At 36.6% G+C, this 16,459-nt stretch overlaps 1 protein-coding gene across 4 annotated transcripts in view; it reads left to right on the top strand.

Moving 5' to 3' along the window:
• The window catches only part of LOC129722420 (homeobox protein araucan), a 173,472-nt gene that overhangs the window by 82,522 nt on the left and 74,491 nt on the right, over positions 1-16,459 (top strand). Inside the window, exons 1-2 of one of the 4 annotated variants that reach the window (XM_055675852.1) lie at positions 5,505-6,500; positions 6,570-6,855. The exons of 1 other annotated variant lie outside the window; for it this stretch is intronic. In XM_055675852.1, coding sequence (XP_055531827.1) covers positions 6,808-6,855 — 48 coding nt within the window. In that variant the 5' untranslated portion in view covers positions 5,505-6,500; positions 6,570-6,807. Of the gene's footprint in view, positions 1-5,504; positions 6,856-16,459 lie in introns of those variants that run through there. 2 more of the 4 variants (XM_055675853.1, XM_055675851.1) reach the window with 2 other exon arrangements.

Raw genomic sequence — 16,459 nt, forward strand, 5'->3', positions numbered from 1 at the left:
ATCTTTTTGCCGGGTCTCAATAAAGATTTTGGATATTAACCAACCAACCAGAAGTAGTCATCTGGATTTAAAAAGGTGTTTGAGGTTGGATTCTGGCCTCTGGGTGATAACCCGGTTTTCAAAACCCATATTGAAGGGTGCACGGATGCACGGATGCACGAAGGGAAATAATATTAATAAGAACAGCTGCTTAAGGGAACTTCATATTCATATATAAGATCGTTGAAATAAATTTATAAGGAACAAAACAATTTTATACATTATTTGAAAGATACTGACTAAAGCTGACATAATCAATTTAAATAGATATGTACATCCAACACAAACTTTTACTTTTTGTGTCTTATGACCGCGCATTAGACACAAATAGTAATAACCAGAAAGTAATAAAATATACTACGGCCACACGCATGTATGTGTTTCTGCAGGAGCACATGATTAGGTTGATCTATGTCCCCTTTATTCATACATAAGCAGGAACTCGCCGCAATGGTTAAAAGCCGGAAAAAACCTCAATTTTTATTGTCAACATGTTTGATGTTTTGCATTTCTCCGAAGTTTCCCAAATTGTGAATAACCTTTTTCCGGAAGTTTTATGACAATATGTTGAGATATCGATTTTTGGTAGCACTTTGAAAGTTGCTATATATAATTTCGATGATTTTTATTTTTGAAAATCACAATTTTTAGTTTAACTTCTAATACCTTCTAATACCTAGGTTTGATCCGATTTTGATTCAGTAAGTTTCATTCTGAACGGAAATTTGTGTACTTTTTGGTTAATTTTCAGGACTTGCCAGAATTACAGCCAATCTCTCAATCGAGGTAAAACATTTTACAGGGAAGCCAAAAAAACATCGGTTCGGAACAATCGGATAACCAACAGTCTATAGGGAATTTGTTGTACTTTTCAGATTGTTGGGTCTTGTTTTGCACATCGTTGCTCAAAGGGAGATATTTTGAAAAATAAAAACTATGGAGACGTAAGATGGTCAGTTGCAAAATATTTAGTTTTCAGATTTAAACAAAATGATTGACTGGTGAGTACTTATACATGAAGTTCTCAGTAATCTCAACCTTTTTTATCTAAACTTGTAAACCGCTTTCAGTACTACAAGATGTATGAAAAGAGGAAAAAATTGAAGATGAGAAAAAAACCGTCTTTAATCTCTCCAATCCCGTTAAAATAAATCATACACGATCTCATATTTTCCCTTGGAAGACATAGGGAGTCTAGAATTGGTCAAACGGCATAGAAGTTACATATTTTTCAAAATAAAATAAATTGAAATATGTTGATTTTTGGACCACCCTAATTCATAATGGAGTGCCCTAAGAACCAAAGAAAAAATACGAGTTTAAAGTTTTTTCGATAAAAAACAAGTAGGGCCATCTAAAAAAATTACCCTTCATGCGTTACGTAATTTGTGCACGACTCCTAATACTTCATTTATTTTTCAGTATTGCTCCTGAATATGGTTGAGGCAATCAAACAAACCGCTGAAAACCGTTGCACTAGACCATCAATTACGTTATGGGCAACACACATTCGTTTCGCCGGTTTCAAACCTAGTCAAAAGTTGCGCAAATTTCACACAATTGATGTGGTTTCGCACCACCCAACTTTTACGTGCTTTTATATCACGGCGGTCAGGCACCCAGAAATTCGAATTAAACCTTAGAGAAGGGTGGCCAAATGGCGAAATCCAACAAAATTTCGAGCAGCGGTATAATTGCTACTGTCATATACTTTTATTTTTCTCTCTAGAATTTAATCCAAACAAAACAAATATGAATTTTCGCAAACGAAAATAAGTTCCTTCAATTTCTGTTGCCAAATTGAGAGTAAATTGCACGTTTATCAAGAAAAGTCTATGTTTTTATACAAATCATCCATCCAGTTGAAAAAATACAATAATTCTTCAAATACTCATATGCGAGAATAATGCAACAGGTTCTCTTGTTTTCTCTGGTTTAAAGCGACGTTCAAATGCCAAATTTAATACTTCATTTGATTTCTTTGTAGATTTTCTATGCCCATACCTTTATAATATTGTGGCAGTAATGGTTCACTTTCTAATTATTACTTATGCAAAATATTAGATCAAACACCAGCTATATCGCAACATGGCAAGCTGAACCAGTTTCAAATATTTTCACAAGCTCGCAACCAGCCAATCACGCAGGAAGCAAAAAAACCTGGAGCGAACAGGAGTCAAGATACCACCCTTCTCTTAGATTACAGCTAAGAGCTTGGACAACCAAACCAAAATGTCAAAAATGTTAGATATGCCATAAATGATAAAAATATCAAAAATGTCAATACAGTCATAGTAACTTTTACTTCGATATAACGTAGCTTTTTTAAATATCTTAAAATTAAAGTACAACAATTATTTTTTGGGGTGTATAATGTTCCGAAAAATTGTTTTCAGTAAGTATTGAAACCAATAAAAACCGTAAAACGAGGAAAAATTGACATTTCATTTTCAATGTTTTGTGAATAGTCATAGCTGTCTACGAAAATTGTCTTAAGGGTCATAAGACAGGTTTATATATACTGTTAGGTCAAAACAAACGTAACTCGATATAACGAAACGAAAAAAAAAATTAAGTTGTCTTATACCGAGCTGCCGTTCAAAGCATAGTTGTCCAAGCGTACATATGGTTTGTGTTGTGGAACTACTATGATTTGAACTGTAATCTCATACTCATACTGATGTATGAGTGTAATATCAAAAAATTTTGGAAATTGAAAAAACAATCAAAAACACCAGAAAAGTCAAAATGGTAACAATGTCAAAATTGTTAAGAATGTCAGAAATGTCAAAATTGTTAAGAATGTCAGAAATGTTGTCACCGATTGATGCACTTAAATGCTTAAGTAGAACAAGCCTTTAATTGGTTTATCTAACATTTTTTTATATCTAAGCAAATACCAACATGCTAACAAGAAGTTATAAAGTCTTTGTGGTTTCATCAACCAATAGTTGCAATGCTCTCTGGACTATTTGTTCATCTTATAAAAGTTAGTCACTGTCCTTTAAAGAACTATGCTGCCGTTCTACGCATATTTGTCCCATGTTCTAAATCATGCAAACGAGAAGAACGATGTTAAAATTTTACAATACTTTTACGCATTGCGCCAATGTGACAAATGCAGTCATGGGTTTTTAAGCAGTTTATCCTTGTAATAGACTGTTTTCAATAAATCTAGTTGAATTTTTTGCGGTTTAACACTCTTTTCCATAAAAATACCCACTGGGACAATAATGCCGAGAAATTTGCCTTCCGAAAGGTAATTTCTACGCATATCAGTCTCATCTCGTGCATTCGATGATTTCAAATACAAATTTCGGTTTGGGGATACAAGGCTGTTTAACTTTTCACGAAAATAATCACGCTAATAGTGTTGTTTTTATAAGCAGTTGATGATAGTCGAGATGAAAGTTTAGTTAATTGAATAAATATCAGATGACTTATAATTACAAAGGGGGATTGTTTTTTCAAATTGCCCATATTTGAACGTTGTTAGGCTATCACCATTTTGGCTACACACAAAAGACAGTTCTTATAACTTTCAATTAGTATGAATCTCATGCGTTTATCTTCTTATGCTCGAAAAGGAAAGGAATTCAGTTTACAAACCAGCACATAAGGTTTAGGTTTTCCGAACAAAGATATGGACGTACCGCATTTAAATAGTCAAGCAAAGTGATTTTCGGTACCGAATTTCTGACACCCGTAATGTAGCCAAACGTTGTAAGGAGAAGTTTTTATTGCTCTGTTTCACTTCCCAAGTTGTAAATATGGGAATTAGTGATTAGTGGGATCGATTAGAATACAAAAAATCTAGTGAGACAAATATGTGTAGAAAATCATCGATGGGACAAACAGATTTGGTATGGTTTTTCAAGACTTTCGGAACAAACAATGTTATTTTTGGAAGTTTTTTAAAATTATACAAGAAAATAGACTCATTGGTGATAAAAAACGAAAATCGACCAAAAGTAACATGGGGCAACTATGCGTAGAACGGCAGTATGTATTTAAATGAATTTAGTTTTAACGGTTTGGTATTACGTTGCTGAGACACCATTTTCAAACCGACTTCGAGTTACCAGCCAACCAAATTGAATCGACTGTCTGCACTAGCAATAAATCTATCAAAAATGCCGAAATAACAATCTACCAAACAGCAATAGTACACGTCGTAAACCACATTTCCAATAGATCCCCAAGGAAGAAAAATCTATCCGTCGAAGTAAAAGATGTAGAAAAAAAGCCCTGAAAGACACACAATTCGAACAAACAAGGAATGAGAAAAGGGGATACAAATAGGATAAATGTACACATGTTCAATTTAAAAAAATGTCGTTCCGCTAGATTTTCTCCTTTTCGAGTTAGTGTATCCTGTTCCAATTCGTACAGCGGGTGCGCTTGCTTTCTCTTTTGCACGCTTTACTCGAGTTGTTTGATAACGAGAGCGCTTGTCGTTGACAACAATGGTGCAAACATAAGGACCTGAGCAGGCGGCCAAAGCCGCTACAAAAAATAGCTCTCGCCTAAACGACCGATAGTGTGAGATGAGACGACCAGGATAAATTCAACAATAGTCTTCGTTTCTGACAAATCCTTACAAGTCTATCGCAAGGATGCTATCCAGTAGTACGGACGGGAGTGAAGCACAACCGAAGGTTCTGTTGTGTATCGTTTCGGTTCGTTCCCCGCATATACTCGTACACACGCCAATTTCCGAGAGAGCTCTGCATGGTTCGGACTTGGTGCTTCCAATGGAGGAAACATTCATCCTTCCGGCTATCACGTAATCAGCAATCACTCCAGTGGTCCTTTTGTAGCCCGAGATCGGAATGCAATCGGAATCATTAGACTGTACTGCAAGAGCAAGTTCTCGTCTGTTGTACCTTCGTAAAAGAAGAAAACCATTTTCGAAAGAGTAATAATCAGATTCGGAAGGACGATTTTCTCCCTTGCATGGGGTGGGCTTTATAACGGTGGAACGAAAGAAAATTAGAGCATGCTCCCTGATTTTAATTCTTTTACTCAGAGTCGTACTAAAGCCATGTGAATTCGGTAGAAAAGTCTAAATAGTTTTCACTAAGCGACACAGGCACCAATAATACGAGCACAGTTAATACTGAGGAAAATCCGTTAGTGCGCGTGCGAGAGAAGAAGAGAGCACCAAACATTTCCCCACCTTGAGTTCGAAAAAAGGCGGAGCTTACTAGATATTTTTTCTCTTTGCTCTTCTTTGCCCACGGTTTCCGTTTGTCTTTCACCGTGCTTTGTCCCGTTTTGTACAATTTATCATAAAAAGGCGTGCCCCAGTGCTATGTACAGCGATACGATTGGTTCGCTGTCGACGCCCCTTAGCCATTATCTTCAATTGTCGAACTGGTTTTGTATAGCGCTACCTCCAGACCGTGTAGAACCAGACCGAGACCAGTTTTTCGATATTGTAATTCAGTTACTGCTAAAACGTGAACAAGTGCGCATCGTTGCTACGCAGAGGAAGCGAGATTTTTTCACCTGCTCGATTTTCGTCGTCGCGCGCTCGCACAGCAACGGAATTGTTTTGGTTTTTCCGCTCTCGAAGCGCTGGCAGCTGAGAAAAGCGTCGCGCGTGTGTCATACGATGGACGGCGACGACGGCAGTGAAAAACCTATGTGCCGATGAGGTGTGCGAGAGTCCACGCGGTGTGGAAGAGTGGGTGGAAATAGTATAAAAAAATCAGTGTAAGCCACGAGTAGTGTGAGCAAAGCGACTGCACACGAGTTGTGTTTTGTTCTTGTTCTTCTTCCTGCGGCGTGTGTGTGCTCAGTGGATTACTAGTATCGGGCTCGTGAAAACTGGAAACTCTCAGATACTTGCGGCTTTGGCACTGAATCCAGTGGAAAGTAGCTGCTCGGAGTGTGCCAATATTTTTCAGTTATTTACAGTTTTTGTTTGTTTTCCCAAATTTTCTTTACTGTTTGTTGTGTTTCACGTGCTGCCAAGTGTACATAGAGCTGCAGAACAGCCCATTTTTTGTTGTGCTCCGAGTGGATGAAAAACATGAACAAGTAACACTGTGTTGTGTGAACATAAAAGACAATTATTATTGATGTTGTAATAAAACATTTTCAATTTTTCTACCAACATTGTTTTTGTGTGTGGAATGAATAACTGAACTACCAAAAAAGATTAAGAGAAAGACTATTGTACGATGACAGCAGAGTGCAAGTGCCTCGAGCCGATTTAGTGAAAAGCTTACTGTTATGATTTTCTTTGTAAACCCATCTGGTAATTGTGGCAGCACTTGCATAGAAAGTCGTGTAATCTTGATTGTACGACGACGAACAGGACACGCGGCAATCATGCTGTTCCCTTCGGGAAGATCTTCTAGCCTCTCCCCAACGAGTAGCCGAGGTAGTTGTAGCGGTGCGTAACGGAAGGATAGTTCAATGTTATCAAGAATCTGTCGCAATAATGCTAGCGCGTATGTGAACCCCTTTGGAGCCCGCCAAGTTGTTTACTTTCATTGTGTTGTTCTGTTCTATTGTTACAGTAAATCATTAGCCAATTTTTTAATTTGATTTGAAGGAGCACAAAATAGTAGAAACCCGTTCGTATACGCACATACGGGAAATCTGACTAGTGATTGGCAGTTTTTTCTGTTTGGTTTTGTATCGGGTTCGTTGATACGTTTAGTGCAAAGTTCCAACCGGAAAGAGTAACGTATACCGCCAGGTGTGTTTGCGAGAGCGCGCAGGCACACACCTTCTCACAGGACGACACTAGATAATATGGCTGCGTATGCTCAATTTGGTTACACATATCCGTCGGCAAGTCAGGTAAGTTTAGATGCACTCACAACTGTTAGTTCGTGGCACTTAAAGTTGCAATAGCGGTGTTTCTCTATTATTTTTGAATATTTCAAAATTGGTGAATTTTATAATAATTAATGATCTTCGATTTTTAATATTGTTTGCTTAGCAGTGTCTAATACAAAGCTTGTTGAACTTTTCGTTTACTCATGTTTTTCGCAGTTGAAAAATCAATATCACTCATATTCATGTTGTTATAAGGTTAAACGAACTAGTTATTTTTCCAACGCAAAGTTTTAGTAATCTGTATGCAATGCAAGGTAGCTGATTATATTTTACCAATATATCTGCGGAACTAAATCAAACATAGATGTTGACTTAAATTTGCTAAATGATTTCACCATTGACAATCCATATATCCATTCTTATGTAACAATCTAGGCCTTAAGATGTTAAGAATGGTGTATTGAGTTGTGCTGGTTTTTTTGTCATTGCACAGCTATCTGAATCTAAATTTTTCAGGGATATCGATAGATGTTGTCCTGTCCCGACGAATTTCTATTTCGTTTGCAGTTGCAGTGCAGAAATTGTCAATTAAATGGTGTTGTATACAAATCATAAATCAATGAGAGTGTTTAATATTATACGTAAAAGTAAATTTAAATGCTAAATATAAACATAGTATCATATTTTAAAACACTTTATACTGGCGTAGACACGAACAACCCAAAGTGTCTTCTTTTGGATGTTTTTCTCGAGCACCCTACCGAACGACCAATTTTCGAGGTCATTGAGACTGTAAGTCAATATTGGTTCGCCACTGCAACTGAAAGATATTTCCAAAAATATTCATTACCATCACCAGTGAGGGCTGGATGAGAGAAGGTGCAAATAAATAATTTTTAGCTGAAACATCACACTTTTCGCACACTTCAAATACCGATTCGCAGAAGCAGCAAAACATGTAACATGTTTATTCAAAAATGCATTTCGCACCACCAAATATGGTCAGTTACCGGATGCTTTGATTGTTAGAATTCGAGAAAGTATATTGTGCGCCAAATCACGGTGAAACCAAATTATACACATCCTGGAAATAACGGGTACGTTTATAAGCATCCATCGCAAAACCTGTTGATGTTAAAGCAACATTTCCATGAAACAGTCTAGCATAGCTATAACTATTCGTTCGTTATTAGAAATGCTAAACGTATAGAGCAGAGCAAAACAAGAAAATCAATTCTTAGCTAAAGATTTTCAGCTGCTGCTGTTGGTTTTGTGTTGATCATTATTTTTATTTTTTTGGCTGACTGTTGCATCTAGTTCCAATACATTGCAAGTCACATCACATTCATACTCACACTGCCGGCATTGAAAACGCGAACAGAGGCACCCCGTCGCTATACTGGGATATTCCAAACTCCGGCATCCGCACGTCTTCTGTCGCCAGACAAGGTTTCTGCATTGCTCCGATCTTCGTCGTCACCATCGTCACCGCCTGTTTTTACTGGTCGCACATATTTTTCGCATCATGTTACTTCCAGCTCCTTGCGTCGTCTTCTCGCATCGCACACGCTGCGAACCTTCCGTTCCACACGAATAAGCTTCCAACAATCGAATAACAGAATGGTCCTCGATGCGCTTGCTCCCACCTTTCGTTATTATTTTGATTATTTATTATGATTTGATTAGGCACTGTGCGTACAATGAATATTCGAACATTTCGGGGTGCTAATCATGGGCTCTCGATATTCGAGGATTGGATAAGATCACCGCGGCGGGAGGTAACCCCCGTTGTGATTCCATCGAGGTTTAAGTGCCGTTGCGTCTCGGTCAATATAAGTGTTTATCAATTGATAAATTAATTTTATATTAATTAAATCGATTCGAACGTGATTTTAACGAGATTTTACGTTTCCAAACCGACCGGCTTCGGGATGGCATCAGCAGCGAACACTTGTTTGTTGATGGATTTGTCCTTCGAAAATCATAGTGATTGAATGCCTGAAGAAAAGGGCGTGTGATGTTAATTCGAATTCTTTCTTACTTTCTTCTTAGTTGGGTTTCGTTTCGCTAACGTATCATGACATATGAACAGGGTTGTCGAATTTATTTGATTGGAAGTTTGAGTAACGTGACTTAATATTAATAAAATTTAAGAAGTTTTGGGCACCCACACCTTTAGAACCATTACAAGTTAGGAAAAGATCAATACTGATTACCGTAGTCGTTATGTGCAAAATCCAAAGATTTTCATATACAAGTACTTACACACATATTTATTTGACCACATGTTTGCATGATAAAAAATCCGAGTTGCAAGTATAATACTAAAATTTCAACTTTTCTAGAATCTATATCACCTCTTGGTGACCGAGAGGTCAACCAATTCGATCCAACCAAAATAGCACTATCAATTTCTCTCTATTTCTAACAATTATGTGCATTTATATCAAGTTCGAAAGACCTTGTGCACCTATTGGCCTAGTTTCAACGGGAATTGCTCAGATTAACTTATCTAATTTGTTGCGGTTATTTAAATATATGATTTTTATTTAAGATCTTCTAGGAGGCACATAACTTTTACTGTCCAATACTACTTTTTGTGGTATCTCAAGTACTCTCTGTTGAACAATATTTGTTTGTACATGTTTTTACACCAGTATAAACGTTTACTATGTCCAGGTATGTCCTGAAATATTTCATTGATGGGAGTCAGAAAAGATCAGCAAATTGATAATATTTTCATGAACGGAAGTTGTAGATGGTTTTAGAAACAACAAATAAAATGAAGATATAAAACACATTTAATATTTTTATTTTGTTTTGTGTATCTTATTCTTTTCAAATGATTCCATAATTTTGACAAAACATAACTATAACTTCCGCTGTACACTTTTTTACATCTGGGTAGCATTATTTTGTAGAAGCAAAATTGAAAAAAATCATGTAGGTATGCAATACAAAAACAACACGTTTGACGAACACACGAACAGATTTTGATTTTTAATGTTTTTGTTTCCAAACCTATCGATTTATTTTCAACGCAGATATCATGGGAATATTAAGTTTAATAAGACTCAGCGATTATTGTTAGTATATAAAATTTTCTGTTATGGGTAATTGAATGAAACCTACAGGGTGTACGGATTTCGATACTGTACGGATTTCGGTCCCGCACGGTACAAGATATCGGATGAGATATGTGAAAACACAAAACTGGTTTTGGATGAGAAAGATTGTATTTCTACAGCACTGTATTTGATATAAGGTGCTCAGAACGGTAATCTGTCTCACTCTTTCCCAAAAAACCCATTCTCTATTTGTTCATATTATTCACAAAACGTTAACTTCAGTTGTATTTACCAAAACTAATTCTTCGAACTCTTAGCTTGGTGACTATAGTAAGTGGCACTCGAGTTACCGGGGTTGATACCTAATACGAAAAAGTTTCTATGTGAAAAAAGCAAAGAGCGGGAGCTTATTGATATAGATCAATGTCAGACGAAAAATTAATAAAGATCAATGATGTGATGTCAGTGTTATTAAACATTCTACTCTACTTAAACAAAATTCTTACTCGAAAAACTGCTTAAACTGCTTTAAACTGTGTGAATATAATATTATTATTCAGTTCGATTAATAGATATACTGGCCTTTTAGTTAGTATAATAACGAGGATTTTCTGCTGATAAAATATGTCTAGATGATAAAGTCAAACTATAACATAAGCTCGTGTGACTTCAACTTTTTCGCGAATTGGCCGAAACAGGAGCCCCAAGTGGCCAATTCAGAAATGATATGGCTAAAATAGGAGCCTAGAGAAGATTTTTGTTGGGAAAATATGAAAAACAAAATAACATAGTTCAATTATTTAAACACAATGTTAGTGCAGAATATTTGCGAATTCATCCGATTTCCTCGTTGAACTGATTCAATTACATATTTTTCAAAGGAAGAAGGACAAATATCTCTCGTACATAACATACTATGACCAACATCGGTGCCTTTACCCTTTTTGTCAGAACATCTGATATTTTTATTACATTTTATTAGAAAATATCCGCAAAATCTTACCCCAATCCCATATAACAGTGTTTGGAATTTTTTCTATTGAGACTTTAAATAACGTTGAATTACTCGATTACTCAAAAGGTTACAGAGTAATTGCTCGCCGAGTTCGTCGCTTTTACGTTTGTTTACGGAAAAACTTCGTTTGAATCTCTGAAGACTACACGCTTCCGGCTTGGCTAGGAGCAGCAGAATTCACAGGAATGATAAAAATGCTATACTCTCTTATTTATTTTTAGTTTGAACTCTTGGACATTTTTTTGTTGTTAGCAAAGGTTAGCTCTGAAACTCAAACTAGAAAAAACAGAGATAATAGTTCTTTTTGCATTGCTATGAATTTTGGTGTCCATAGCAAAAATAGAAGTGCATCAGAAAGCCGCAGAGTAATTGCTCACCAAGTTTGTCGCTTCTGTGTTTGCTTACGGGAAAACTTCGTTTGAGTCTGCGAAGACTTGACGCACTTCTCACCTAGCTAAGGGTACACAAATTCACAGGAACGGTTAAAAGCTAAAACTTCTTTTTACTCAGTTTGAGCTCAAGAGCAAACCTGCGTTGGCAACTGGTCGATAAAAGCGAAAATAATTGTTCTTAAGCTCAAATTTGAGAAAATTAAAAATAATATTGGTATACATAGGTCCCTAGACCTCAAACTGGAAAAAATTAAGATTATAGCTTTTTAAACATTCCTGTGATTTTTGATGCCCCTAACAAATCGGAAGTGTGGAAAGTAACGTTACGTGAAAGCAAAATTTTCCCGCAAGTAAACGTAAAAGCGACTAACTCGACGAGCAATTACTCGACAGCCTTTTGACGCTCTTCTATCTTTGCTAGAGGCAACAAAATTCACAGGAGTTGGTCAAATCCTATAATCTTTCTTTTTTTTTAAATTGTGCTCTAGGGCATTTTTTCGCTTTGTCGACCAGTGTGGCTGAGATCACAGAAACATATTCCATTGCCTGAGTACGATAAATGGGAATGCTGGGTACAAAAAAAAAAACATATTGGGCACCTATCTTCCCATCTCGTAGGGCAGCGGTTCTCAACCTTTTTTTGGCCGCGTACCCCTTGGCAACACATTCCAAATCAATTGTACCCTCTGGCTTGGTTTGTTTTCGCAGAGAGGGTGAGAGCAGTGGTAGATCGCGTTATGTAGTCTAGTTTAGGTTTTAAATTAGACTATGGTTTGCTGGATTGCAACAGCCATGTTTTAAGAGCAAGATTGAAAAACAAATTAAATAATATAACGAAAAATTGCTTCGTCCGCCATTATTGATTTTTATTTCGCGTACCCCAGGTTGAAAACCGCTGTCGTAGGGAGTGAAGCCTTTTGTGTAAATGTGTTCACATTTTTTAACATTGTTCTTAAAGCTAAAAAATAATAGAAACATTAGACAATACTATATTCTAACAGTGAATAACTCAGTTGTTAAAGGTCGGAAAAGGAAAAAAATACTGCCATTGAAACAATTTTTGAAAACACAAAATTGTTCAAAATTTAGTTATTAATCTTTGCTTTAACATATCTTTACTTTGAAATTATCTGATAAAAGACGCCAGAGCTGAATAAGTAAATATAACGCTATACTTGATTAAAATTAAAAATATACCCCATCGGTTTTTTTTATCAGTATTAGTGATACTATTTACAAAATTTCCATGATAATTCTTTTTCAAGATGTCTTTTTAAACGATATCATACCCATATGAAACACGTAATGAAATTGAAAATTAAATCTAGATTCAAATCATTCTGAACTGAGCTCTAAAAAAATCAAAGCAAGATTTTTTTTCCAGATTATAAATGTTACGTTTCATTAACGATAGTTACTCGATTTACGACAAAACGTCAGTATTAGAGAAGCGTGATTGGTTCTCCATTGTATCAGTTGTGCCTATTGTTTTAATCATGAATCATTTTTTAGATCATAAAGCCAAACATGTTTCACATTTTCAAACAAATTTGTCGTAACATGGCATGAACAATATTTTTATCGGTATGCAGGATTAATCTCTCACAATTTTCATCAGATTGACACTGATTTGTTTTTAATCTTTTTTGTTACATACTGAAAGTGCGTACGAAATATTTGATAACTTTATGAGTCTTTTAGATTTATCGTTTTTTCTAGTTGACTTTTATTCATTTCACGAAACAACATTAATTAGGTAAACTCAAATTACGCTGCACGCAATTTGACTCGTCATTTTATAGATATCAACTTCAAAGCCATCTACAGAACACGGATGGGAGTCTACAAAAATCATACTGTGGAAAGCTTTCTAAAAATAACTCATTTATTCTCCTTTGAAAAACAAAAAAAAAAAACAATACCCTAATAACTTTAGAAATAATAAAAGGTCGAAACAGTTGATGCGGTAGTGTATGAGGCACGACCACGAGGTTAACGAAGAATAACGGCAGGCTGTTCTGTGTTTATGTTTGGGATTGGAGTTGATTATTTGATGCTATGAAGGGGTAAATTTCAATGATTGTTAATCCTGATGTTAAACGTTTCTTGAATAACTGAACTAGCCTTCTAAATCTTCAAATTATATCTGAAGTCGTTTTGAAAATGACGTCTGGCGTTTATTTTCAGTCCGTGGGCATAATTTCGATTCCGGGAATACCCATTATTGGCTAGTATTCGCCCATTTTTAGCTGTTTTCCAGAGACCATCCTGGAATTGCTTGGATTTGAGCTCCAGTCTCTGGATTTCATTCCGGTTCTGAAAATATTGGAATTCATTCCGGTTCTGAAAATATTGGCCAAATACCGGCTCTGTTTTCGAAATCTGCGTTCAAAACAAGGCCCTAACTTTTTCGATAGTACAATAGTCTTTCAATCAATTGCTGCAAGAATGAAGAGAATCCTTTGAAAACTGGCTGAGCTATAAGCATTTGAAATTGGACAATTTCCGGGACGCTATCGATGTTTTCGGTATTCCAATTCGCTCCCCATAATTTTGCCGTAAGACGTATATCTACGTCAATACTAGAAATAAAAATGAATAAAGACCAATTTTAATTATACTGATTATATGTAGTATAATTCTGTTGCTTTATACATGAGCAGATGGATTTTATGCACTAAGCGCGAGTTTTTCTAAACATGAAATTTTTTTCTCTTATTGTTTTAAAACTTAAAAAAGTTGTGGTCAAAGACATAACTTTTGTTTTTTTTTCTTCGAGATAATCTCTATTATTACATGATAAATAATTGGTGAGGTAACGTTGTGGCATTGCATAAAATTTCCCAATTTATGGCGAATATAAGGATTCCAATCACTAACCCGCGTTTTTGAAAAATGTTTGAAGTAAAATACAATTTCTCTGCTGCAATTAATATTTTTTGAGACAATGTTCATAAATGTATGATAAATATTTGTTAAAGCAATTCTATGGTATTGCACAAAATTAGTTGGTGGAGAAAAAATATAATGATTCAAAATACAAATACACATCATTGAAAAGTGTTTGGAGTGACATACAATTTCTCCGTTGGAATTAATTTCACTTGTTGGCACACTTTCAGGAATACGGCCTTTTCGCTAGCACACCTTTTTCACAAAGCGGTTTACAGTTCACAGTTTTTTTTGCCGTCACATTAAAATACCCGCATTACAGTCGTCAGATCAGACGGTCAAAATCGAGCCTTTCCGGTATTCACTCGGGAATTCTCGCGCAGTGCTCTGCAGAGCTGTGTCGGTTTGATTTTCAGCAATATCCGCATCAACAGCGAACAAGAGGAACTTTCTGCTCCCCTGATGGTGTGTAGATGTAGAGTAAGAAGTAAATTCAATTAGAACATATTTCTGATATGTCACATTTTTAATTCTCGGTGGCGCGCCGAGAGAGCATCTTTATTCCTCGGGCCTCGGGTGATGGCTTGCGGATGAACAGGCCTGGTTTCACATCCATTTCGCATGGCTCATTTCGTCTTAAATTATAATTAATTAATGAGATTTTTTGTTTCTCGCCTCTGCTGGTTTTCTTGCGCCGTGGTGGTCGCAGGAGGAAGAGGCAGGCCAGAATGGGCGACGACACATTCGAAATGGTACGCATTACCGTCTGTTCTACGTGTTATGTCCCGCGAATCCATACCTAACCATAAGCTGCACAGAAGGAATGGCAACATATGACACACAATGACGATGATGTTGTGCTTGTCGTTCGCGGAACCTTGCTGGATGCTGATGATGATGTTACGCGCCAAGATTCTTTAATGCTGAAGCCGTTATGGTTGTCATCATTGGCTGAGTAAGTCAGAAATTGGGTGCAAAGATGTGTGATGCGAATAATTTCACAGTTTGTGGAAAGGTTGATTTTTTGTTGCCTGCTGTTTCTGCTGTTGCGTATTACCTTCTAAGGATATCGAACGCGGAATGAAAAGAAGTGATGAAGTTGCAGAACGCAAGGTAAACGGAAGCGCCTGTGAGAATTAGTCAAACAAGCTGCCGATTTGGAACTTGCAAGCAATACTCGATGGAATATGACGATATATCGTAAAAACGGATCGAATGGAGTAAAAATTCCCTGGGGAAATGTTTCACTTTTGTGACTGAATCTTGAATGGAAGTGAATTGAATCGCTATGAATGAGTTCAACAGAAGAAAACAGTAATGTTAGTATAAATAAACGAAGGAATGTCAACTAAGCTATGAATGTTACTAGCACTCTGAACAGAATTTCAACCGAAACTGTTTTAGGAATAACTGTAAACTTTTTAAACAGTAATAATAAACTTTGTACTGATTTTCAATATTTCCTTGCAATCGGTTCGTGAAAGCATTTTCTTAGAATCGCAATAAATTCATCAGTCTTTCAACGCTTGACCAGCCTAAAAAGAACATAAAGCTTTTAAACTTCACTTTTCACTCAAATGAAACTCTCCCTTGAAATCATAATTCCCGTGAGTAAGCATTTGAAATTTCCGAAATGATTTATTATGTTTCTGTTTGAACTTCTTCTTGGTTTCTCTTCCGTTCAGTTCAAAACAGGGATGAACCTTCCAAACTTTCAGTGTGCTACGCGGAGTGCAAAACGACGCTTGTCCCAAATGCCGCCTGTCCTCTCGTTATCACAAATTCATATTTTTCGGGACTCGTCATCAATATTATCGCCGTGAGGCCCGCTCCCAGGGCGCTCTGGCTGATTTCAATGGAAACACACCAACTATTTCTTCCTGTCCCCACGTTGTTCGCCCTTGTGAATATTTCGGGGAGCTCCCCAAATGCATTATTGAATAAGTGGCAGCCAGTTGTCTCAAACGGTTTTCAAGAAGTACATAAATTTCACATCCAGGCAGGCAGTCCAGTCCTTGAAATGCAAGCAATGCCAAGATTTTTTCTTCTCGTTTCATGCTCCGAGGAAGAGTGTGTTTGGGACAAGATAGATGGCACTGCGACGCGTCACAGCAGTCTATGCTATGGGATTCGAAATAGGGCCAAACATCACGCCTTCCAGGAACGCTTCGAAAAAGTAGAGAAGAAATTTGTGAGACCATTTTTGTTCTATACACGAACGGAACAGAAATTATAAATTCATAATTTTAAATCGTGAC

This window comes from Wyeomyia smithii, chromosome 2, assembly GCF_029784165.1.
Source record: "Wyeomyia smithii strain HCP4-BCI-WySm-NY-G18 chromosome 2, ASM2978416v1, whole genome shotgun sequence".
In the NCBI taxonomy this organism is placed as follows: Eukaryota; Metazoa; Arthropoda; class Insecta; order Diptera; family Culicidae; genus Wyeomyia; species Wyeomyia smithii.